We start from the raw sequence: 26,670 nt of genomic DNA, 5'->3' as shown, positions 1-26,670 counted from the left end.
TCTGTAAAATAGTCAACTATTTCTTTCTTCAAATTTAAGGCCTTATTCAATATTACACCAAGAAAAGCCTTCAGTTCTTCTAATGAAACATCTCTCCACAAATGTCACATTAAGTGTTTTATAAGTGGAGTGACTTTCTGTATCTTTTCTTTCGAATACCTATTTGTAGCATTCACATTTTCACTGATAAGATTATTGTGAAGAAAAACTGGAAATATTCAAGTTCAGATTTTGGTCAAAGACCTTGAGGAATGGTTGCATGACAGAAACAGGAAACTTAATGAGATCATCATTGACATCGCAATAAACTTTCCATGTATGTGCTACAGGTTGTGTCTCTTCATCACTTTCCACCCCACCAGTAGGTTCTGATTCACCAGAACTTATATTCCTATACACGACAGAAGTTTCTTCCTACTCGATTTCATCACTAAATTCTCTTTCATGCTCAGTATCTTTGAGAAGCCACCGGGCAATATCGTTATCACTTACACTTTTTCTACTGGTCATTATCGTACTAGAAATTTGTGAATACAACGTGCTTTGAGTTGTCAGGTCTTCATACTAAGTGTTACCTTGCACCTGGTGAATTCCAACAAAGGAACAGATGGCAAACACAGTAGTGGAAACGTGCCCGACATCGTCCGACATCAGGGTCGTAGTGAAAATTGTAATGTCAGACTTAGTCCGATGGTGGCTTGGAAAGGATTAAGAAAAAATATGAAAGCTTAAAGATTGTTAATCACTATTGATTCTCAAATTACTTGACAGAAGAGTTCACTACATTTACATTGAGGGTCATGGAAACTGCAGGCATAAGTAAATGTCTGAGATACTGGCTCAAAAGTTAAATGATAGTTGTGACTAAGTGCTCAGAGTAAGAAATGTAAGAACACTGGAGAGATGAAAGAAATCAAATTTACAATTGCCGTGGAGAAGAAATGAAAATGAAATGAAAAGAACACAGCAGTGCGGATTGAATAAGTTAAAATGTAAATCGTAAGGAGAAAATCTACAACTGCATAGAATCTTTACTAACTGCCTTGACAATGAAACACAAAAACTTATAAATAAATGAGAAAGAAAATGTCAATTTCTTTAAAGTCATCACCAAAAATGTACAAGGCTGATGTGTCTTGTTGTGTTCTTGATCCCGTGTCCCTTTGTAGTCTACCATGTGCAAGTCTCTTTATCTTTGTCAAAGTGTTGCAGCCTATTTTCCTTCAACATGCTTGTTGTATTCAAGTGTTGGTCTCCTTCTACAAATTTTACTCTCCACACTTCCCTCCGTTTCCAAATTAGCTATTCTTTGATGCCCCAGGATGTGTCCTATTAACCGATCCCTTCTTTTGACAATGTTGTGCCATAAATTTCTTTTCTGTCTGAGTCTTTCAGTACCTCTTCATTAATCACCCAATTTACCCATAAAAATGCCAGCATCTTCTAGAGCAGGTTATGACATATATATTAAATTATAATACAATTGAAACAGGAATTAGACTAAATGTTACCACAGATTTAAACATAACTTAATAAGAAATTCAGCAAGCAAATATGCTGAAAAAGAATAGATCAACTTCAACACTAAAGTTCAAGAAGCAGCAGAGAACATTCTGGAAAAAGATAAATGCTATTAAGCACCAGAAAACTGTTGTTCAACTTATACCACTAAACTGATGATGAAAAATAAACATGACACTTATTTTCACTTCTTGTAGAGTCATACATAAGACACGTAGTATAAATACAACAATATTATGAAAAGGAAAGTTGCCACATACGATATAATGGAGGAACTGAGTCGCAGATGGGCACAACAAAAAGACTCTTACAATTAAAGTGTTAAGGTCTTCGTCAACAATAGATGACTGACACGCACACGCCCATGCGCCCCCCCCCCCCCCCCCCCCCACACACACACACAAATGCAACTCGCACACACAATTGCAGTCTCAGGCAACTGAAACCGCACTGTCAGCAGCATCACCAGTGCATGATGGGGGTGTCGACTGGGTGGCACCTAGCCATAACATTCAGGCACATCTTGGAGAAAATCATGTAAAAATCCATGTTTTCTTTAAGTGTTTGTATAGTTCAGGAAATGAGTTATGCAAATAATGGCAATCCAAAAGTAATGCCAGATGAGGAACAACATGGTGTTTGAAGTGGATACATAGCACAGTTAACTGTTTTCAAGTTGTGCATGAAGTTATAGAACAGAGCAATGCATATAAACCGTCACTTTGTCCGTGATTCATGGATTTTGAGAAATCTTTTAACCCTGAACTAAATCTCTTCTAACTATGATTGAAAAACAAGGTATTGCTTCAACATGTTGAGTATACCTGCCTCTAGTGAAGATAAGTGCAATAACTTATGGAAAAACTTAACAGGAAGACCAGTTACAGTAAAACTAAAATACTGTATGACCAACACATTGAAAAGAAAGTAATACAGATTAACAAATAATTCTTGGTACTATTTGGTGAGTTTTTGTCTTTAGGCTATCTGAAGAGCGTAACAGAATGGACAGAAAAACGAAATAAATAAACGGAAAAGTAAAATTGGCCCAAGTGTTTATAGTAAACTAAATTGGGTTTTCAAAAGTATACTTCTTGTGTGTCTGTAAAGGAAAGTTTTCAGTTATTTTATGTTAGCAGTTGAGGTTGACAGTACTCACAACCCATGCAAAAAGCAAATGAATACACAAAAATGTTTTGCTGAGTGCAGAACAGATGAAACCACAGTAGTATTTCTAAGAATACAGTGTGAAAAAAAGCTGCTGCTTAGAATTCAATAAGTCACGAAGGGTGAAACTGCAAATAAGTTGTTTTTTTTACTTCAATCTCTCAATCTCTGCTGACACTGAGGGGAAAACCTGTTGACTTCTGAACTTGTAAAAATGAGTAATAAAAACATAAGTGACCACTGACATTGCTTTGCATATTAAAGTAAAATGTGTCTGGTGTAAAACACTCGTAAATTGCAGTATGCTTGAGGTGGAGAAAACACACAATAGTGCATCATTAAAGAAGCTTTGCATCCTAATTTCTTCTGTTATCTTCATAGTAGGCTCCTTGTGCTAGTATTCAGTGATTCCAGTTTTTTTTTTTTTTTTCAATTGTTTAGAACACTACTGCAGTCTACTGGTCGTACTATGTTCAGTAAATTGGAATTTAACATGGATACATGGAAGTGAAACTTCACTCTTTGTAATAGAATTTCATTTTAGGGAAAGATACAAATTACATTTTTTCTTAGCTGTCATTTTTGCGTGGAGTGTCATCTTGTATTAGTGGCACCATAATAGTACTATTTGTTCTTTTTTGATGCAAGGTTAGTGTGTTATGCTAATCATGTTGCATGAAATAGTGGACTTATACCTACCAGGTTAATTAAGTTTAAATTTTGATTCTGACAGTTTTATGTAAGCTGTAAATAAGACATTAACCTTCTTTGTAGTTCAGAACAATTTTGTTGCATGCCAGCACAATTTCCTCTCTTTCCACAGTAATATACGAAATTTAATTTGTAATACAGTTGCTAAACCTGGCAGCTCATCTTTGTTTAAAGTAACTTGCGTCAGTTATAGTAAACAGTTGCCATCTACATCAGTCATAGGCTTACATTAAGGATTTTCTTATTCAGTTTAAAGAACAGCACAAAGCCACCAAAAGCTGCTATAATGTGTATTTATTTATTTATTTATTTATTTATTTAATCAAACAAGGGAAAACCCAGGATGGCATGTAACAATATTATAAGGAGGAAAGTTGCTACTTACCATATAGCAGAGATGAGGAGTTGCAGATAGGCACAACAAAAAGACTCACAATTAAAGCTTTTGGCCATTGGCCTTCGTCAACAATAGACACACAAAAGCATGCGCGCGCGCATGAACCCTATAAATCTTCCAGAATGTGAAGAGTCACTAATATCAAAACAATCCTCCTTAAAACTCAAAAACAATTTTCTTGCCATGCTCTGTCTAATGGCATTACCCCCATACATGGTGCAAATGTTTCTGGCTGCCTCTGCTGTTGTCATCTCTCTATTGAGGAAACAGAAGAATGTGTTGGGAAGGCTCTAATTTCCCCATGTGGCACTCCATTTTCTAGCATCCACAGCTCTACTCACTATCTCCAAATAACAAAATGACAATATGTAAACTCAAATAGCAAATAAAAAATGACAGTCGATAAATAAACCCATAGCAACCAGAATACCATCATGCGAAACAGAAATGCTATAGATTTATGTACCGACCTAATAATATCCAACATCTACTTTTAAATATGCCTGTCTGCCACTCAGTGACACCTCTGTGGTGAACGGCAATGTATCCCCATTAATATTGTTGTTATTCAGTCCTGAATTTTCCGTTGTTTAAATGTTAAGAAACGATTTGTGACGATATTTGTAGGTATTTGTCTGGAGTGTAGCATTGTACAAAAGTGAAACACAGATGATATAAGTTTCAGACAAGCAGAGAATTGAAGCTTTTGAAATATGGTGCTGCAGAAGAGAGGGAATACTTACTTTTCTTAACAGTGTTGAAAAGACTCATGAGAAGTACAGTGCTACTATTGTTCAAATAACTACAGTTTGTAACTTTTATTTTAGTTGTGTAATGTTTAAAAATGGTCATAAACTTGAAGACACATTTATGGTGAGGAGTTTTGAGTCTTTCTCAAACTCGAATAATACAAAAAGAAATGCATCAGCTGTAAAAGGAAGAGAGAGATTGGCTACTTATTTTGCAAGTGAGGCTGGCAAATTGCCCTTACAGAACAGAATAATCTGAGACTTTTCAGAAGGCAAAACATTAACTGTCATACACAGTTCTCCAAAATGCACAATTTTAATTGTTTCATTATTCTACACTGGTTGCTACTTTCAATATTTGTACTTGGTAATTCACATAAAGCACAATAAAACAAGCTAGTGAGCTGTTGCTGGTTTATTGTAATGCTATACTGAGAAACTGTTCTAGAACAGTGCTTAATGCGAATATTTTACTTTTGACTTTCCTGTGTAAGTACAACTCTTTCTAATTATGCTATTATTTTCAGCAAATAAAAAGCTTGGTTCAAGTTATACAAATGAATTAATACTATTTTCTTCATGAAATGGGTGTGAGAACAAGATACTTTTTTTGCTTATGGAAGGAAGTTACAATATGTGCTACCATTGTGACTTCATTCTTATAGGCTGTTCATTACATTTGTTATACTTGCCAACTATAAGATAGTGAATAAATGGCATATTTAGTTCCCTACCAAAAATGGGTGTGTTCCCTGATTTCAGCCAGTCATAAATCATTCATGGAGAACCTCATAAATTACCTTAGTGAATATTTCCAAACATTTGTGACATGTCTTGCCTTTAGTTGATTGCTTAAAAAATACCAGGTTACTGCATTACTTAGGCATATGACAAAATCCATATGTATTATCAATGTGGATGTTGGTTTGTGTTTATGTATGTTCAACATCTCCTCCTAAACCACTCGACCAATTTCAACCATTTTCTTATACTTTACTGTCAAGCAGCAATGGCTATGGGGATAAGAACCACCTACCTATCTAAGGGGTGGGGGTGAACAAGAAGTGTAGCCCACAATTTGTGAATTCCGAGAATTTATTCACCCACTATTTGAGAATAAGAGTACTTAGTGACTTTCAATAAACTTTACATGTAATTTCAAACCTTTATCAGATTTTTTCCTCACTGACAACCCTTACAAGTAGTAAAGGTACTTCGTGAGGCATGACATTATAATATATTACTTCTTTACTACTAACTGTATTCGCAACACATTTTGCCGACAGTGTCCAAATATGTTACTGAATGCACCTAGAATATCCATACTATTTTTCTCGTACTGATGATTGTCCATGTACTACTCGTTAAAAATACTCTAGGTGCATTCAGCAAGATATGTGGATACTGTCTGCAAAATGTGTTGTGAATGCAGTTAGTAGTAAAGAAGTAATATATTATAATGTCATGCCTCACAGAGTACTTTTATTGCTTGTAAGGGTTGTCAATAATAACTTATTTGTGAAGTTATACTGATAGACAGAGTGCTCTGGACATTTGGGTGGTGACATACTATTTGTTAATGGAAACAAAGCAAATTTCTGAAAAATATTAATCTCAAGCTTCAGTCCATAAGGTCACTCCACAGGAGCTAACACCAGAAGGAATACGGGATAATGATATAAATTTTCTAAGTGATACAGCCTGTGTTGTTCTTTATTGTTTTTTCCTCTCCTCAAGTTCTCTTTTTTGCCCAAAGAACGATTGTATTCAGCTTTTTTATGTTGTTGTGTTCTCTGGTCCTATTGCTGTAATTTAAGCAATTAAAAAATTATGCATGCCTGTAATATGTACAAAATTTTATTGGTATTCAAGCTGCATCTCATTTCAGTATAAAATTAGTCATTTAAAGATTTGTACATTGGTGTCGTCAAGGGACGATTGACTGTCGGGATGATTATTGGAGTTGCCAGACCAACACTGTTTAAGAGAACGTTTCTATCCCATTAGCATCTCCAGCTGATGAAGATGGTGCAAATATTCAAAAGATGAAGTTTCGAATCAAATGTGATGCATCTTGAACACGGGAAAATTTTATTACAACAGTGGTGTCCAAAGGCTTAGGTGCTCATGCCTGTAACTTGTCTGCAGTTGGTTATTTGTCTAACCCACCAACTGTGTTATATTTTTATGATTAAAATTACTCTTTTTGTGTTGGATTGATTTGGTAACAAATTTGAATATTGCATTTCTTTGCTATTTTCAGGGACCCACTGGCCTTGAGAGATCCACTTCGGGACCCACTACAAGTTGGTCGCTCTGATTTGGATCCCTTTGCACGAGGTGGTGGAATGATATTCAATCCATTTGGTAGAGGTTCACATGGCATTGACCCTGAAGGTCCACCAGGAATGCCTGGTTCACTTCCAAGGTACTTCCAAATTTTTATTTTATTTGATAAATTTTATTATTATTATTTCTTTCCTTTCTCAGACGTTATGTCTGGTTAAAAATGGAGAGTGACGTGGACCTTGATCAAGCGTGACTTCCTTTTAACTGTACGGTATATGTTACATTACATTTAGGAACTTTCGGGTAATTGAACACGTATCAATAATTACAGATTTCTGTAGTTGTATATATAAGTTTGGATGTAGCTGTATTGCGTTGATGTACTGGTGGATATTGTGTGGTATGACTCCTGTAGTTGATTGTATAATTGGTACAATGTCAACTTTATCCTGATGCCACATTTCCTTGACTTCCTCAGCCAGTTGGAAGTATTTTTCAATTTTTTCTCCTGTTTTCTTCTGTATATTTGTTGTATTGGGTATGGATGTTTCGATTAGTTGTGTTAATTTCTTCTTTTTATTGGTGAGTAATATGTCAGGTTTGTTATGTGGTGTTGTTTTATCTGTTATAATGGTTCTGTTCCGGTATAACTTGTATTGTTGTTTTATTAGTTTATGTTGTATGGCAAGTTGTTGACGTATTATTTTTGCTACATGTCTTCTGGGGTATTCTGTATTTGCTAGTATTGTACATCCGCTTGTGATGTGATCTACTGTTTCTATTTGTTGTTTGCAAAGTCTGCATTTATCTGTTGTGGTATTGGGATCTTTAATAATATGCTTGCTGTAATATCTGGTGTTTATTGTTTGATCTTGTATTGCAATCATGAATCCTTCTGTCTCACTGTATATATTGCCTTTTCTTAGCCATGTGTTGGATGCGTCTTGATCAATGTGTGGCCGTGTTAGATGACACGGGTGCTTGCCATGTAGTGTTTTCTTTTTCCAATTTGCTTTCTTTGTATCTGTTGATGTTATGTGATCTAAAGGGTTGTAGAAGTGGTTATAAAATTGCAATGGTTTAGCCGATGTATTTATATGAATGATTGCTTTGTGTATTTTGCTAGTTTCTGTTCGTTCTATAAAGAATTTTCTTAAATTTTCTACCTGTCCATAATGTAGGTTTTTTATGTCGATAAATCCCCTTCCTCCTTCCTTTATGCTTAATGTGAATCTTTCTGTTTCTGAATGTATGTGATGTATTCTATATTTGTGGCATTGTGATCGTGTAAGTGTATTGAGTGCTTCTAGATCTGTGTTACTCCATTTAACTACTCCAAATGAGTAGGTCAATATTGGTATAGCATAGGTATTTATAGCTTTTGTCTTGTTTCTTGCTGTCAATTCTGTTTTCAGTATTTTTGTTAGTCTTTGTCTATATTTTTCTCTTAGTTCTTCTTTAATATTTGTAGTATCTATTCCTATTTTTTGTCTGTATCCTAGATATTTTTTAGGCATCTGTTTTTTCCATCGCTTCTGTGTAGTTGCTGTGGTTATCCAATATGTAATCTTCTTGTTTAGTGTGTTTCCCCTTGACTATGCTATTTTTCTTACATTTGTCTGTTCCAAAGGCCATATTTATATCATTGCTGAATACTTCTGTTATCTTTAGCAATTGGTTGAGTTGTTGATTTGTTGCTGCCAGTAGTTTTAGATCATCCATGTATAGCAAATGTGTGATTTTGTGTTGGTATGTTCCAGTAATATTGTATCCATAATTTGTATTATTTAGCATGTTGGATAGTGGGTTCAGAGCAAGGCAGAACCAGAAAGGACTTAATGAGTCTTCTTGGTATATTCCACGCTTAATCTGTATTGGCTGTGATGTGATATTATTTGAATTTGTTTGGATATTAAGTGTGGTTTTCCAATTTTTCATTACTATGTTTAGGAACTGTATCAATTTAGGATCTACTTTGTATATTTCCAATATTTGTAGTAACCATGAGTGGGGTACACTATCAAAAGCTTTTTGATTATTATTATTATTATTATTATTATTATTATTATTATCATGATCATCATCAACAACAACTTACTATTAATTTGAGAGAGTCATGACTGTACTATAAACAGTGGTATGACGAAAGACAACCAACCACCATGAAGAATAAGCACTGAGCACACCTTCTGTATGGTAAGTGGTGGCCTTTCCTCATACATTCATGTGTATGTACTGGTACAGGAGTTTTGTCAGTTGAGACAACTGTTGATGTACTTTTTGTACATTGATATTATACAGGTAATTCATAAATGTTTCACCTGTGTTTCAGAGAGCATTTCCACATATACATTGGAAGGGAAAAAGTAATTCCTCCTCACTTTTAAGCATCTTCGTGCTAAGGCTTGTTACATTATTAATCAGAATAAAAATGAATGCTGGGAGCGCTATGTTTTCTCCCTGGGGACATATGCCTCTTTATCACAGGTTTAGTTGAAGGTCCGTAGCATTCTGGGCTGCCAGCAACAGTCAACTGTCCATGGTCTGAACATCCAAGGAGCTCTGTGCAGTGATCCATTGGTCCTCACAGAACACCTTGTGACACATTGTGTGATGGCATCGTTGTCCCCTTCCTATCCTCCTGCCTTTCTCCAGCAGAAATGCAGAGTTGAACAGACCCCCCCCCCCCCCCCCCATTTCTTCCTGCACCACGTTGAGCCCTACATTACTCCTTTCACTGAATGGGAATTGGTGCAGGCTCTTAGCTCTTCACGAGACACAGCCACAGGGCCAGACTCCATTCACAATCAGATGATTCAACACTTGGATGTTCCCCAGAGGCAGTAGCTGCTTAGGGTCTTCAATCACATCTGGCTCATGGGTGCTTTTCTGTCGCAGTGGCGAGACAGTATATTTTTACCCATCCTTAAACCTGGGAAAATCTCACGTCTCTCAATAGCTACTGCCCCATTAGCCTTACAAATGTGCTTTGTAAACTACTTGAAGGGATGATCAATGCCAGATTATGCTGAGTACTCGAATCTCGGGGTCTTCTGTCACTATATCAGTGTGGCTTCCGGGTAGGGCGATCTCCAACTGACCATTCATTTCAATTGGAATTAGCCATCTGACAGGCTTTTACTCACCACCAGCACCTTTTAGCAGTGTTCTTTGACCTACATAAGGCGTATGACATGGCTTGGTGCCATCACATTTTATTTACCCTCCATGACTGGGGCTTCTGTGGTCCCCTTCCAATTTTTATCCACTAGTTTTTATCGTAGCGCCTCTTCCGGGTTCGAGTTGGCACTCCTCAGATTCAGGAGAATGGTATCCCACAGGGTTCTGTGCTAAGTGTCACGCTCTTCCTCATTGCCATAAATGGGCTTGTGACCTCTGTTGGGCCTCTGGTTACCCCGGCGTTGTACGTTGACGATTTTTGCATCTGGTGCAGCTCCCACTCAATAGCGTCTGCTGAGCACCTGCTCCAAGGCGCCATCCGACGGGCCTCTACGTGGGCCACCATCCATGGCTTCCAGTTTTCCTCCAAAATGTGGGTTATGCATTTTTGTCGTCAACCCACAGTACACCCTGATCCAGAACTTCATTTGGGCAACAAGCTCCTTGATGATGTAACACAGTCCCGTTTCTTGGGCCTTGTTTTTTATAACAGGCTGACATGGCTGCCCCACATTCGTCACCTAAAGACTACATGCATTCGGAAGCTTAATACTCTCCGCCTACTGGCCCACACATCTTGGGGTGCAGACTGTTCCACTCTTCTCCATATTTACTGTGCTCTGGTTTTGTCCACACTTGATAATGATAGTCAGGTTTATGGCTCAGCAGCTCCTTCCACTTTGAAACTCCTTGACCCAGTCCATCAGTGTGGGGTGCGTTTGGCTATTGGTGCCTTTCGCACTAGTCTTGTTGATAGTCTCGTCACAGAAGCAGGGATTCCCCATACACACATCTGATGGAGCCAACTCCTCGTTTCTTACGCAGTCGCCATTCGCCAGTTCCCTGACCATCCTGTATACCCTGTGCTCTTCACCAATGAGGGAAGTCTCCCTCTTAACACCCGCCCACAGGTGGGATTGCCGGTTGGCATGCGTCTCACTACCCTCTGTCGGGATCTCCATCTGTCCATCTGCACTCACTGGACTGCGCCCTGTGTCTTTCCTCCTGTAACTCCCCCCCCCCCTCTTGGATGGTGCTTAGACCACGTATTAGGACAACTCCTTTCCAAGGTCCTAAGGTCTCTGTTGCTCCTTGTGTGTGCCATCCTTGCAGAGTTCCAGGGAATGGTCAGACTTGTCATGTCGAAACCTGTGTTGCTTTTTATACCACTATGAGTTAACATTGCAAGAAGTCTGTATGCAGAATTTTAGCTGCTGACATGACCTGGAAGTCTGTAAACAATTTTGTGAAGTAAGACATTATTGTCGCATGGTTTCCGCACTTATAACTGCCTCTTGTACAACCCTGACCTCTCTCGCTACATTATACCAACACCATCTAGGGACAAGGTGGCTTTAGCTATGTGCCACTCTCTTGCCACAGCAGTGAGAGAGCTGATTCCCCCAGTGAAAGTGATCATATGATAATTAAACATTCGTTGACAAATATGGCTGATATATTATCTACAACATTCTTTCCAAACAGCTATGAAATAAACACAAATAAATATACGGTCTAGAACACGTCCAAATTTTATTTCTTGTAATTACCGCAAAAATGTGAAATATTGATACAATGCTCAAAACATAGGTTTTTTGTGCACCAAGAGTATACAAGCAAAGACGACCTATGACAGCCTTGTGAATCACAGTTGTTGTTAGATGTCCGTAGACAAAACTGGGCTGGTGTTAGGAATGAATCAGGTCTAGTATCAGTATATTTCGAGGAGTGCCACGCATATTTAATCAAATTCTGAAACTGTGGGGAGGAAAATTGATGATGTACTACTGATTGCAGCTTGAGAATATTGTCACGGTGATAGACAGGAAATTGCAGTGATCTGTACAACATAATTTTCTCTGTTAGTTTTCTGTAAAATGCCTTCCACTGACAGAAAAATTTTCTGTCTAAAGGTTGAACTACGTTCGTTGTGCCGGGTGGAATCTGCAGTATCTCTACTTCTTTGTCAGGATGGGCTCGAAATACAGCTTTTAATGAATCAGACCTTTTATGACCTGACCACGAATCTAGAAGGAGAAGAGATTTGTTCCCGCAGAACGGAAGAAAAGCGTGACGCATGAAAAGTGTAACGTTTTCATTTCCCATTTTTCCAGACTTCGATGTGTCAACCACAAGATTGTTTGCGTAGAACATTATTCTTTTGACACGTGGTCCAGAACATCCAGTTAGTTCTTGAAGACACACATGTAGTTTAGGCAGCAATGAACCATCCAGACTAATTATGGGCATTATAGTGTATGAATGGGTGAGTGCAGTCGTGGACTGCGCAATTGCCTCAATATGTTTTTTCCCCTTTCAATGACAGTGTTATTTTCGCACGCATTTCTTTTTGAAAATCTGACTGATCTGCATTGTACACGTACGATTTACTAAAACTAGCAATCTTATTTTTTGGCATTCATAAGAAAAGCTTCTATCATTTCGATTTGTGTCACTTCATTTTCCGACCTGTTCCTCAATACAAATTTTGTTATTTTTCTTGCCACAATTTTATGTGATCTTTTGAAGCGACTAATCCAATTTTGAGAAGCTGTAAATTCTTTAGCGCCTATCGCGTTGGCAATCTCTAACACCCATTCACTCAAAGTTGTATCGCTGACACTAAATGACTGTTGTTTGACATCGGTAAATAGCTCAAAAAGTCCCACATTTATCTCCGTCACAATTTCCAGTCGACTCTTACGTTGTCCAGCGACTTCCTTTTCCCATCTATACAATTCACGTTCATAACGGACAAAGCGATACTTATTTTGAACAGTACTGACACATAGGCGTTTCTTACCACTTTCGTTCAACCAATACGTCACCGCTTTTTCTTTGTCTGACAAGGTATTTGTAGTTGCTGGTGTTACTTTCAGAGATAATTGATGACGATACGTGGCACTATCACTCAAAGAGTCTTCATGAGTGCAACTTTCATCGGTGTCTTCGCCGTCTGTAGATTCACAGTCTGCAATATCGAGTGTTTCAGTTGTTTCTAGCCGCATGTCTGCGCCATTTACATGCTCGTCTAAAAGTTTAACAACCATGTCTCACAACACACAGTCTTCACGCGTGTTTTCTGTTGATTGCTTCATTTGGCGTCTGTGGTATATCTCCATGGCAAGCAGCAAAACATTTACAGGGTTCGCCATCACCTGTGAGGGGAGATTGAAAGTTCACCGTAAAGTGGCTTGCAGAGTATAGACGAACATGTACAGAACATCTTTCACATCTCTAACCAGTTTCAGGATGGTATGTTTCGAAATACGTACCAGAAATTAAAAGGACGTGCATGCCACAGAAACGAATATTCGTGTCCCCTTTCCACCAAAACCGAGCAGCGATATTCCTCTTTAGTGAACGCCGCGATAAGATGGCCGCACTTCCCGACCATGCGCACAACGCTCACGACTCACGATTTCGAGGGGTGGCCAGCCGTCACTGCAAGCGCCAAGCAGGAAACACAGCCATGTTCGTGATTTTTTTTTTAGGTGACTTCCAGTTCATGTCAGCAGCTACAATTTTGCATACGGACCTTTTGCACAGTTAAATAACAGTGCTAAAAGAAGCAATACATGTTTCGGCATGACAAGTCTGACCATTCCCTTGTAAGGCTATTGATAAGGTGGGATACGTTTTCACATCTCCTACCAGCTTCAAGTACCATTTGTTGCCAGGATCATGTAGTGTATTTACAGCAGAGTATCTAGCCATTTGCAGGGTCCTCCTTTTTGTTTCTTAGGCCTCTCCCCATAGTGTTTTAATTTGTTCTGACTCCATGAGCAGCCTTCAGGCTATCGATCGATGCTACTCACCCCTTGGTCTCTGCCTTCCATGACCTTCTTTCTGCCCTTGAGCATGCCGCCTGTTCAGTTGTCTTTCTCTGGGTCCCGAGTCATGTGGGAAACCCAGGGAATGAATTGGCTGACCATTTGGCTAGAGAAGCAGATATTTAACCCCCTTTTCCTTTCATGATTCCAGCCGTGTATATGCAGATCTGCGTCAAATCTCTCTTTGCCCAACAGTGGAATGCCTTCTGGAGCGCTACTGCTCATAGTAATAAACACTGCACAATCAAGGAGTCTACTGCAGTTTGGGGCACTTCTTTCCACCACTCTCGGAAGGAGTCCACTTTTTTACGTCATTTGCGCATTGGCCATACCCGGCTCACCCATTGTTTCCTCCTACGTAATGACCCACCCCGCAGAGTGGTTGTGGTGTCAGACTGACGATATCTCCCATATTGGTGGCATGTCCCCTTCTTTCGACCCTTCATGCTAAGTATAGTCTTCCTGCTTCCTTAAATTTAATATTAGTGGACAATCCATGGATGGTAGACCTGGTCCTCGGTTTCCTCCATGAAAGTGGTTTTTATTTCCAGATGTAAGGTTCTCCTTTAGTCTTGGAGCAGGGGCAGATTGGTTGTGATTGGAACTCCTTTTGCAGTCTTCACAGTCTGTGACCCCATGACCGCCTGCCCCCCCCCCCCCTTTCCAGTTTTTAGATTTGGTCTCATGCGTATACTGTGTGTGTTTAATGTTCATTCTTGTATGACTCCTCGGACTGAAACTGTTCACTTTTAGCAGGCTCTTTCTTATGTAACCCCCTTTGGAATCGCGGGATCGATGACCTTGCTGTTTGGTCCCATACTCTCTCAGTTAATCAGTCAATCAATCAAGAACTTTTCCCTGTGAAGGCCATGACTCAGAAAGTCAATATTAAAGTCTCCACACAGTACCACTGTTTTCCCAGTTGTCTTGAGTTTGCCTAAAGCAACTTTTTTGGAAAAAAAAAAAAACAATTATGTTGCTAACAAGAGATCTATACACACATAAAATAATAGTTTTTTCAGACATTAACTCAACAGCTGAGATTTGAAAATCTCTTTCACACGCTAGTTTGCAAACAGAGGCTATATTCTTATAATCTACATTATCTTTTACGTATATGCAAGTTCCCCCATGTTTTTATTCCATTCTACGAAAGCAGTTTGCAAGTTTAAAATGCAATTTTTTAAGCATAGAAAATACTCATTTTATAACCAATGCTCACAAAAGTATAAAACTGAAACATCCTTCCATTCACTATTGAGGAGTATACTTATTTCATCAACTTTGTTAATGACTGCACGTTCTGGTGTGCAATCTTCATTGTGTATTTGCAATTTAATTCTGCATCACATTTTTTTGTGATACAGTCTACTTCCCTAAATAAAAAGTCTTTTGCCCTTTTTATAAGCCATCACATCTTTCTTTATGACCTGTTTGTCCAAGGTACTTTGGACTGCCTGTTATGACTCAAATTTGCTAAACAGCCCATTTCTTGAACCAAAAATTGTTTCCCACTGTGATTTAAATGAAGGCCATGGCTGGTATGCATGGACCTGTCTAACATGCTTACATTTATTAAGTTCACATACAGAAATTTTATGCATTCATCATCTATCCCTTTGCTTATTCTTCCTATTAATTTATTTACACATGACCAAGGAGATAGGTCATATCTGTGTGGCTGATTTACGACAGCTACATTTGTGTTGCCTAATTTGGGTAGCACACTTTCAAGAACAGTGATGAGTTCACTACCTTTATCTCTGGCAATATCATTAGCACCTGCACAAATTATGACACAGTCTTTGAGTCAAGGTTTTCACATGATCTCAGCACTGTTTTTGTCCTTTCCGCAATGCCTGCTCCTGGTTTGACAAAGTAGTTTTTGTATCTGCCACCTTTTCTGCCCTCTGACATCCATGATTATTGGCACAAATTAAGACTTTTTGTTCTTTTTTGCACACTTGAGGTCAGCCGACTGATTTTTTTAAATCACATTACTTTGTTTACGATGTGGCATGTACGAAAAATTTACAGTGTACTGTTGGAGTTGTTTGTAATTATTATCTGGACTCATATGTTTCTGAGTGTCATTGTTTGCAGAATCATGTTTGTCATTGTGGCTATTTGATGCACATGCTTTTATATTTCCTAGTTTTGCACAGGTTTTCACAGTTGTTCTTCTTTTGTTTATATCATTGGTAGCCAATTTTTCTTTAAGATTGAGTTTTACAATTAAGATGTTGCAACTGTTTCTCCAATAAGGCTACAGTCCTTTTAAGTTCGCTGATTTCACTGTTTTTTCTAGTTAAAATGAGACAAAAGTCATTGCAATGTTTACATATTGATGTCACTGAATTTACATTTGCCACAGTTTTTTTCACTAGATTTTGATCTTGTGATGATTTCGTTTCTGTTTTTTGCTTTAACTTCACAGTAGTAACATTTTCGAGGTCAAACCATGATACTCTTTTGCACTGAATACATTTTTTGTGAAACTCGATTTTCGCGTACCTTTTTTCACTGCCATCTATATTATTTAGTATAACCTGATAATTTCTGTATTTAAAAGCTGGTTCCCCTGTTGAATACCATAATGGTTGTGCACTGATAGCTGTTATGTTTCTAGAGACATGAGTGTTTGAAGTGGTCACTCTCACATTGTGCTGGTCACCAGGGCATGTTCTGTCTCTTTTGGATCACTGTATATTTTGAGGGGAAAAGTGCAAGATTTATCTGTGTTGTCAAGCTTTTATGAATAGTTTTGAATGTTTTTAATGATCTAAAATATTCTGGAGTGTACTAGATTTTAAAAAACCGAGGAACTTTTTAACATGTTCTCGAATGTTTTAGAATGTTCTAGGTATGCTATAAAGAAGTGTTTGGCAGAATACTTTATTTCAAAGTAGGCCATTGTTGAATACTTTAGTGGAGTTACGAGCATGGAGAGTATTTTTGAGCATTCAAAATTACTTTCTAGTGTGATGTACCAACATTTTACAGTTTTTTGAATATTCATTTTTACTACATTCTCGAATGTTTGGAATGTCCACAGAAAACAATTGAAGATAAAAACCTCGTGAAGCAGATCTTTTTCAGATGGTATATATATATATAATACCATGTAGAGTATTGAACTTACAGGATGCTGTAGGTAAGCAACATCTAAATGAAAAAAGTACAAGTCAAACAATGAAAAGTCCACGTAGGAATATCAACAATGTAGGAAAAGACAGATTGGTACTTACCATGAAGAAGACATGTTAAGTTGCAGACAGGCACAATTAAAAGACACTTACATAAAGCTTGAAAGTGCCTTCCAGTTGTGCCTGTTTTCTTTATGGTAAGTAGCAGTCTGTCTCTTCCTATACTGTTAAAAGTACAAGTCAGGTGGATTTAAATGTTTCGTGCCCAATCTAAGAAATATGGGCATGTCAAGAGTGTATAAGTATTTTTTGGATTTAAGAGGATTTATGTTTTGACGTATTCCAAAATTTATTTTCTATAAATAAATCAGTTGACACAAATAGAGGTGCTACATAAAAGACAATTTGTATTACTACCTTTCTGTGGCCAACTGTCATACAGACTGAGAAACCATTTAAAAAAAAAAAAACCACACACATAATGTAAATGTCACATATAAACCTGAACATTCACTGTTATCTCTCTTCATACATGACATTAATACAATATAAAACTTACACTAAAACAGTGGCTCGTATAAAATTTACTTCTCTGATTGTAATGCTAGCTGCATCGGACAGACAGGAAGGAATTTTAAAAGACAATAAAGAACACACAGATTTAAAAAGAAAACGGGTAGGAAATATATCCACCAATATCGTGGTGTACAGTATTGAAAGTTCCTGTATCTTGCTACTAGTGCATGTGAGTGTAAGCGTGCTTGTACCAAGTATGGTGTCGCTGTGCGTGTGTGTTTGAATTGCCCATCAACTGTATCAGCATGGGCTGGCCACTGGAGGCGGCTTGTGGAAGGTGAGTGTGCAGCGCAGTCTCTGCCACCCCATCTGCTGGCAACATGCACATATAAATGCATGGCGCAGTTCTGACTGACTCCCTCTATGTACATCCAGTTGTACTGCTCACATCAGTGTGTCTCGTTACGTGAGAGGCTTATTTTTGTTGCAGTTCAGAGGTTTATGAATAAAGCCATATTTGTTTTTACTGCATGATTGGCAATGAGCGAATGGTTTCCATGTGTGCAGTTTTCAATTGTTATTTCATCAAGTTAGTCATTATGAATGCCATGCTGCCGGCCGTGACTGAACAGCGTACTTCGGCAGTGACCACTTTGTCGGCTTCCGTTGACAGACAGGGTACCGTTGCACCGGTACATCCACCCACTTTTCCTCTGTATGATAATTCAACTGAGGATTGGGAAGCCTACAAAAAAAGATTCTGACAGCATTTTATGGCTTTTGATGTGACAGACTCAAAATTTCTGAAAAGCCCTCCTCTTGTGTATCCAACTAAACACCTAAAACATATCAATTATGGTGTTAGCGTGCCCCTTTACAAGAACCAGCAGCTCTTACTTTTGATCACATGTGCAGTATATTGTCCAACTACCATTACAAATGAAGGCATGTCGTAGAGGCACATGTTGAATTCTATCAATCCCTCAAGAAACTGGGCATACTGGGCTCGGGCAGCAGAAGTTCACGGCATTAGCTTGCTGAACCCCATAATGACTCGTATCCAGACTCTATGTTGTGCGACACAATTATCTGTTTAGCTTCAGACAAGAGAGTGCGCCAGAAGACTTTACTCTGTGAAAACCTCCCAGTTGCAGAAGTATTGCAAGTAGCACAATCTGTTGAAGTTTCTTGGGCAGTGGGTGACCAAATTGAAGTGTTGGGTGACGTGGCAGTAGTGTCACAAGATGTGCCCACTCGGACGACAGATAGCTTGCGTGAGGAAATGGCAATGGTAGCTGTAAACAGGCAGGACCAGTGCCGAGCAGACAAAGGCCAGCCCCACAGGCACAACCGCCACAGCACCTGCATCAGCATTCTCTGTTTCTGTTGTGTCCTTTCTGTTTTTTATCCAGTATAAACGTATGGTGTGCACTGCCTTCTGGGCTACTTGTAATAGTTGCCAGAAGAAAGACCACATCTCTGTGTGTCGATCACCGAAGGTTACTCAGGATATGCACATGGACGTAAACTGTGTTACTCCAATTCTTGTGACTTCTCTCAAGCTGTTTATTGAGTTAAAGTGTTTTTCATCAAGTGCTCCAGCTGCAGGTTGACACAGGTGCTGCAGTGACATTATTGAATTCTCAAACCTATGTGCGTTTAGGTTCACCGCCATTGATACAGGTCACACGGAATCTAGTCAGCTATAACAAACAGAACATTGTGCTATTGGCACAATTTACAGCATCTGCCTCTTAAAAGTCAGTGGTTCATTCCTTTACATCTTTGGAGGTTGCTGATGCCAGTGTTTAGAACTGGTTCAGGATGGACACATTTCAGATATTTGGATTTTCTGTCACCTATTTAGTCCACCTTTCTCCAATCAGGTACCATATTCTCAATTGGAAACACTGTGTGAAGAGTTTTTGGACATGTTTTTGGAAGGTATAGGGTGTGCTATGAATTTTTCTGTTCATATTTCTTTGAAATCCACAGCTCGGCCTCAGTTTTGTTGTGCACACCCTATTCCTGTCACCCTGAAAGATCAAGTGAAAGCAGAATTGGACCGACTTCAACCATTAGGGTTGGTGAAACCTGTTACGGCTAGTGAATGGTCGCCTCCACTGGTTGTAGTTCGGAAGCCATTGGGGAGACTTTGCCTCTATGGTGACTTCAGTACAGCTGTCAATGCACTGTCAATTGTGGATATGTATACTCTTCCACGCAAGGAGGAACTGTTGGCAAAAATTTTGGGTGGCCAGTACTTTTCTAAAATTGATTCGTCAGAAGCATATCTGCAGGTGCTTGCGGACAAAGAGTTTAGGCAAGTTCTGGTTTTCAATAATACTCTTTTTGGTCTGTATCAATATTTGTGCCTTCCTTTTGGTGTGGCTAGTGCTCATAGTATTTTCCAATTATTTTTAGAGCTGTTGACTATGCCTATCCTGGGTTGCGTTAATTATCTGGATGATATTGCTGTCTTAGAGCCCACAGGCTTATGGTGTAACCTCACAAAATCTGTGTTTTCAACCCTCTATTGTTAACTTGAGGTTTGAGGCCTTGTGACATGGGGTTCACCGTCTGCAAGATCACATCTCCGCTGTTACGTCTATGCCTCTCCCCTCATCCATGAAGGAGCTTCGAGCCTTCATAGGGAAGATAGCCTACTAACATAAATTCCTGCTGGGGGCAGCCACATTGGCCACCCGTTTCATTCCTTGTTACACAAGAATGTATCTTATTGCTGGAGCCTGGACGGCGAATGTGCTTCTCAAATGTTGAAATCCAAACTCCTCTCGGCTCCTTGTTTAACTATGTTCTCTCTGGACCAACACACTGTCCTGGCAACTGATCCCTCATAGTATGCCCTTGACACAACCCTAGTGCACTGATATGCTCATGACTCTGAAAGAACTATTGCTTATGCCTCTAAATCTCTCTCTCTGGCCCAGCAGTGTCACCCTCAGGTGGGAAAAAAAGAGGCTCTTGCTGCAGTCTATGCTATCTGGAAATTTTAGGTGGTTTTTTTTCCATGTTTCGCCCTTATTACTGACAATGAACCCATGGTTTCTTTGATTAACTCTCACACTTCCTTGCCTGACAAGACAGCTGGGTGCTCTTCTTGTCTTACTCAATTAAAAAATTCATTTTTGACCTATGGCTAAACACGCCAATGCAGATGCGTTGTCCTACCTCCTTGTGGATCCTTATTGTGACTTTGATCATGAAGAATTGCTTTGCTTCCATCTTGCTATTGAAACACGGGCTGTGGTCAAGGAGTTCGCACATAGCAGCTGCCGTGTCCACAGGCCCAGTTCTCTGCCAGATGGTTCACTCAGATAAACTGCAAGGTTGGGCTTCAGACCCCCTGTGCAACTAGTTTTCCTTATTGTATTGTCTCTCCGTGTTTGATGGTCTTTTGCTAATGTCCACGGGAGACCTCTCTCCCAGAGTAGTCACCCACTGCCTTACAGCAAGATGTTCTACACCTTCTCTACCAGGACCACTGGGGAGTTGGGTGCACTAAACTGTTAGCTAGGAGATATCTTTTGCAGGCAGGGATTGATGGCAAAATCATCCATTTTGTTATGGCTTGTGAGCAGTGTGCCAAACAGGCAGCTCCCAGGGTGTCCCTGTTCCCTTGGTTCGCTTCCTTCCAGCCATGGGAATTTAGTCATGTAGACATTGCGGGTCCCTTCTCTAGTTTCTGTTGATTCTCAATTGTGCAAGCATTTTCCCAGTTTCCTTACATTCTCCAGTATGCATCAATGTCAGCTGAGGCCAGAATTCATATGCTTTTGAGGGATTTTGCTGTTGAAGGGTTGCCTTGTATTTTAGTTTTCGTTAATGGATCCCAGTTTGTTTTTCCCACCTATCAGTTATTTTGTTCCCACCACTGCATTCGTCATGTTACTGCGTCACCATTCCACTCTTGATCAAATGGTGAGGCAGGACGACTAGTGTGTATTTTCAAGTCCCAAATGAAAAAGTTTGTTGTAGATGGTTTTCCAGATGATGCCCTTCTCCGTTTTCTTCACCACACTGGGATCACTGGTGTGGGCATGAGGGTTTGATCACCCACTGCTGTATTTGCGACACCCCTACAGCCAACGAGCTTTTGGCATGCCACTTTGATCAGTTGCGACCCCGCTCACCACTGGAAGCTATCAGTTCATGGGTTTGGCTTCCATCACTGCAGTCTGCCCTTCCACAGCCTGCTTCAGGCTCCTCGTCACCTATCTCCTCCACATGTGGCACCATGGGGTTCCAGCTTCCCGGCGGCAGGCATTCTGTCTCTGGCTTCGGGTCCATTGCCGCAATCTGCTGTTCCAATTGGGCCACCTCCACCTGCCATCATTGCCTCAGCCATCATTGCTGATGGGTCCAGCCCCCCCTGTTCTCTGTGCTGGGACATGCCCGTTGACGACGCAGGGATGGTGATGACACCTCTCCAGTGCTGTCACAGGGTGCCGTGCGGGCCCAGCACCCTTGGGCATGCCCGCCCATTCCAGCCCAGTGCTCCGGTGCCCGGCTGACACATCGTCCCTCCACTCCATTGGCACCAGCTGCCAATGCTCCGGATCTGATGGTGTCCCTCTCTTTGGGCTGCTGGTATCACCTCCATTGCCTGGCTGCCCACTTCATATGAGGGAGGGTGTGCTGTATCGTGCTGCTAGCGTGCCAGAGTGTGAATGCACCAAGTGTGGTCTCACTGTGCATGTGTTCATGAATTGGACGCCAACTGTATCAGCATGGGCCAGCTGCTGGAGGCCACCTGTGGGAGGTATGCCCATGGCATTGTCTCTGTTGTGCCATCTGTCAATGACTCATGCTTATATATGCCCAGAACAGCACTGACTGACTCACTCTATGTTGATCCAATTGCACCAGTCATATCAGTTGTTCTGTGTCTTGTTATGTGTGGATTCATGAGAGACTTATTTCCATTATTGTTCAGGGGTTTATGGATAAAGTGATATTTGTGTTATTTGGATCAGTTTTACGTATTACTTAATACAATGAAGAAGTGGTACTCTATGAACATAGATGAAGAAACAGAAATCTACACCCAAATGGATAGATGCTCAGTGAGCAATGCACACGTAAAAGCATCAGTTTTGTGGACATCTGCTGGCCCATTATTGATGACTTTCTTAAAGTTACTGCGCAACTGTACAGCTATACCTAGATGTTTGCAATCATGCGATCATGCGATGTAAGCAGTCCACAATGTGCCCAAGCTACCGTAACAGTCTCTGCCTTTTCCTGTGTTTCAAACTTTGCATATTAGAGGAGATAAATGTAGACGTGACTTGAATTTCCCCATCGTCTACAACTATTTTAAACTTTTGTTAGGTATAAGAAACTGTTTTTAGCCTTTTATTTGTAAAACATACAATTTTGAATTTCCAAATATGTAAAAACATGAATCATCTTAGACCTAAAAAATACTTGTAATGTAATAAATTATAGTGTCTCAAAACACTCATATGGCTCATAATATCATTGGACAAGTGACATTTTAAATCCAACTGACATGTAATTTTATCATTTGAATGTTTCTTCTCTCGAATATAACATGAATTTTATACTCTGTATATACTTAGAAAATGATAAAATAAGGTTTACATAGGTATATTATATACAGTGTGTATGTATATCACATTCATGGCACTTTTCAGAACCACTGGAAATGGCCTAATATAAAGGTTGAAACTGATAGGTGACTAAATGAAGTTCTATCCAGCAACTGGAGGAGTTTTTCATTAATTGTACAAACTGATGCAGAATCAGCACATGGAGAAACTAATGATATTCCATTTTCCATATATTTACAGAGGCGCTGTGCCTCCTGGAGCAAGGTTTGATCCCTTTGGTCCTCCTGGGTTGGGCCGCCGAGGAGGTCGAGGCGGTCCAAGCAGAGGCGGATTCGGCATGCCAGATCACGATCACTTACCTCCTCCAGGATATGATGATATGTTCATGTAAATAAGTTGATTCATTTGTAAAGTCATATCAACAGTTACAATATATGTTATACCTTTTCACTAATGTGCTTAATTTATTGCTGTTGCTGAAACACTGTTCCTTGTGGTGATATACATAATACACCATTACCATGCAACTAACATTTGCACAATGAAGTTTTGCTCAATTAACCTTTTCACTGCTGAGTGTGCCATAAAAGTGTGTGTATCTGTGTGTGGTCAGGCTGCAGTGCTCATCGTGATGGACATGATATGGCACTGAGATCTGCAGTGTAGAACCATCATCATTGCAGGCTTTTCTATATTTAATTCTTAAAATAAATTGTGCTTTGAATAATCTTTATTATTGAAGTTTCTAACTCTAGGTAATATTACAAAAATAAAATTACATGTCAGAAAGTTTTGTGTGATATGTTTTGAAATAATGCACAACACGCAGTCCAGTGTCACATTGTTTACAGCAATAACATGATTCCTTTCATATTGTGTTCTTGCTGCATATGATGCATCTACTTACATGTCAATCCTGTTATGCTGATGATTCACCAGTGCTTGGAAAGTGCCTTTTTCTAACAGCAGTGGCTAATCCTCATCTGATTGATGACCTCCTGATGCTTTCTTTTATTGGTGTTATGTCTCTACCATTTCATGAATGAGACCGAGATGAAATTCAGCAGTTGAAATATTCTTTCCACTATGAACATTTTAAATAACATGGGAATTTAGCATGCACATCTAAGGAGTGAGAAACATGTTTTTTTGGGCTATTTTAATGTTTTGCAATCACATTCCTCTAATCTAAGTAGCATGTCGCTTTTGTCCACTGCAACTGTAGATTCATAATCAACCCACATTTTGGTTGAAATGTTTCAGTCAACTTGATGGTCTATTTTCCCAGTTAATTTCATTTCAGCTGTATGTCATGTTGCCAACACCTATACATCTTTTTTGTTATGCTGCTTCAAAGCCATACAGTGTGTGTTGGCCTAAATTCCATCACTTGTTTTTGCAATTTGACTTCAACTTTTGTTGAAACTTTCCTGTTGTTGCGAATTGTACCTGCTGCATTTATTCCTCTTTCATGGAAGACGTATTGGTTAATGTACCAGTTGTCCACATACAGCATATGCCTTGTCCCAAATAAGGTTGCAAAACAGTTGTCACTATATTGCCAGTAACTCCTAAATAGTCTTCACTGTCTACTATGTCACACTTTGCACTAGTACAAACTAAAAAGTTAAGTACCAATCCTGTATCAAAATCACAGAATAAACATTTTTATACCAAAGCGTCTTTTAGATGGAATGAACAGTTTGAATGCCAAGGCTCCCTTGAACGGTAGGATCGATGCAAACTCCTTGGAATGGAGTGACCGCGTTTCTGAACATTCCAAGTGTGAAACAATGGTATTATTTTGAAGAGCATATCATCTTCAGCAGACAATGTTAGTGTAAAAATGCCGCATTTGAAGTAACAATAAATATGTCACAAGACATTATTTCACCAATAATTGGAGTTTTGAGGTGAGGATCATTTGACCAATATTCATAATATTACAGTTTTTTAGTTATTGCCATGAGAAGAGTTATGGCTAGGAAATAATACATTTCTGCATGTATCATTGCAGGCCTTCAAATGGGTTTTCGTGTAAAGAGTTGTACTCTAAACAATGTAGTAGCAATTAGTGTCTTCCACAATAATTGAGACTAGTTCCTCTGAACAGTGCCTGATAAACTTTTAGTGCACTAGGGTTTACCGGAAGTATGAGAGTCACACTTAATGTACTGTATCAAAATCATGAAGCCTGGAATTCAGCTCCTTCCTGTATCACAGAAATTTCCCCATAAACTTTTCTTCATCACTGGGGGGCATTCTATCTTCAATACTACTGCCCGTCATACTTTTCAAAGGAAAAAGTATGCAATGAGAAAAATTACATCATGGCCCCCGAGATGTTAAAGGATGAAAGTGAAGAGACACAGTGTCCTCAATTTCAGAAAAAGAAAGGTCACTTTCATTTCCAATTCTGATGAAAATATGTTCTATTTCCTTATCAGACAGCATGCGTTTGTACATTTGCAAATACAATGACCCAATACAAAGCATGCAGTGATGCTGACAAACTACCACTTCTGCCATCAGTGTCACAAGTAATCCTACAAACTGCAGCATCCGGCCACCCTCTGACACTAACATCGCCAAGTCCATAGTAACAAGGCCGAGGGAGCGGAAAGACTTACCTTAGGGGGGAAAAAAGGACGGTGTATACCCATGCATAGCCAACGTGCCTCCAGCAGCGCTAAGGGTGTGTGTGTGTGTGTGTGTGTGTGTGTGTGTGTGTGTGTGTGTGTGTATGTGTGTGAGAGAGAGAGATTTTATATATATATATATATATATAATAGAGGGAAACATTCCATGTAGGAAATATATATATAAAAACAAAGATGAGGTGACTTACCAAACGAAAGCGCTGGCAGGTCGATAGACACACAAACAAACACAAACATACACACAAAATTCAAGCTTTCGCAACAAACTGTTGCCTCATCAGGAAAGAGGGAAGGAGCGGGAAAGACGAGAGGAAGTGGGTTTTAAGGGAGAGGGTAAGGAGTCATTCCAATCCCGGGAGCGGAAAGACTTACCTTAGGGGGAAAAAAGGACGGGTATACACTCACGCGCACACACACACATATCCATCCACACATATACAGACCAAGCTAAGGCAAGTCTCTCCGCTCCCGGGACTGGAACGACTCCCCACCCTCTCCCCTAAAACCCACCTCCCCTCGCCCCTCCCGCTCCCCCCCTCCCTCCCGATGAGGCAACAGTCTGTTGCGAAAGCCTGAATCCTGCGTGCATGCATGCATAATTGATATAATAGAGGGAAATATTCCACGCGGGTATATATATATATATATATATATATATATATTTAAAACAAGGATGATGTGACTTGCCATGCGGGGGCACTGGCGGGTCGATGGAAGCACAGGCGGACACATGCATGCACGCAGGATTCAGGCTTTCTCAACAGACTTTTGCCTCATCGGGAGGGAGGGGGGGAGCAGCAGGGGCGAGGGGTGGTGGGTTTTAGGGGAGAAGGTGGGAAGTCGTTCCAGTCCCGGGAGCAGAGAGACTTGCCTTATCTTGCCTTACCTTGGTCTGTATGTGTGT

General features: G+C 39.7%; 1 protein-coding gene across 1 annotated transcript in view; it reads left to right on the top strand.

The window, feature by feature from the left end:
* LOC124595314 (proteasome inhibitor PI31 subunit) overlaps window positions 1-23,560 on the top strand; it is an 85,618-nt gene extending 62,058 nt beyond the window's left edge. Inside the window, exons 4-5 of the mRNA XM_047134014.1 lie at window positions 6,809-6,973; window positions 23,347-23,560. Coding sequence (XP_046989970.1) covers window positions 6,809-6,973; window positions 23,347-23,497 — 316 coding nt within the window. The 3' untranslated portion in view covers window positions 23,498-23,560. The remainder of the gene's footprint in view (window positions 1-6,808; window positions 6,974-23,346) is intronic.
* Window positions 23,561-26,670: the final 3,110 nt, after the last annotated feature.

Source organism: Schistocerca americana, chromosome 2 (genome assembly GCF_021461395.2).
Source record: "Schistocerca americana isolate TAMUIC-IGC-003095 chromosome 2, iqSchAmer2.1, whole genome shotgun sequence".
Lineage (NCBI taxonomy): Eukaryota > Metazoa > Arthropoda > Insecta > Orthoptera > Acrididae > Schistocerca > Schistocerca americana.
Note: the sequence above shows the minus strand (reverse complement) of the source record. Positions and strands in the feature narration are given on the sequence as shown.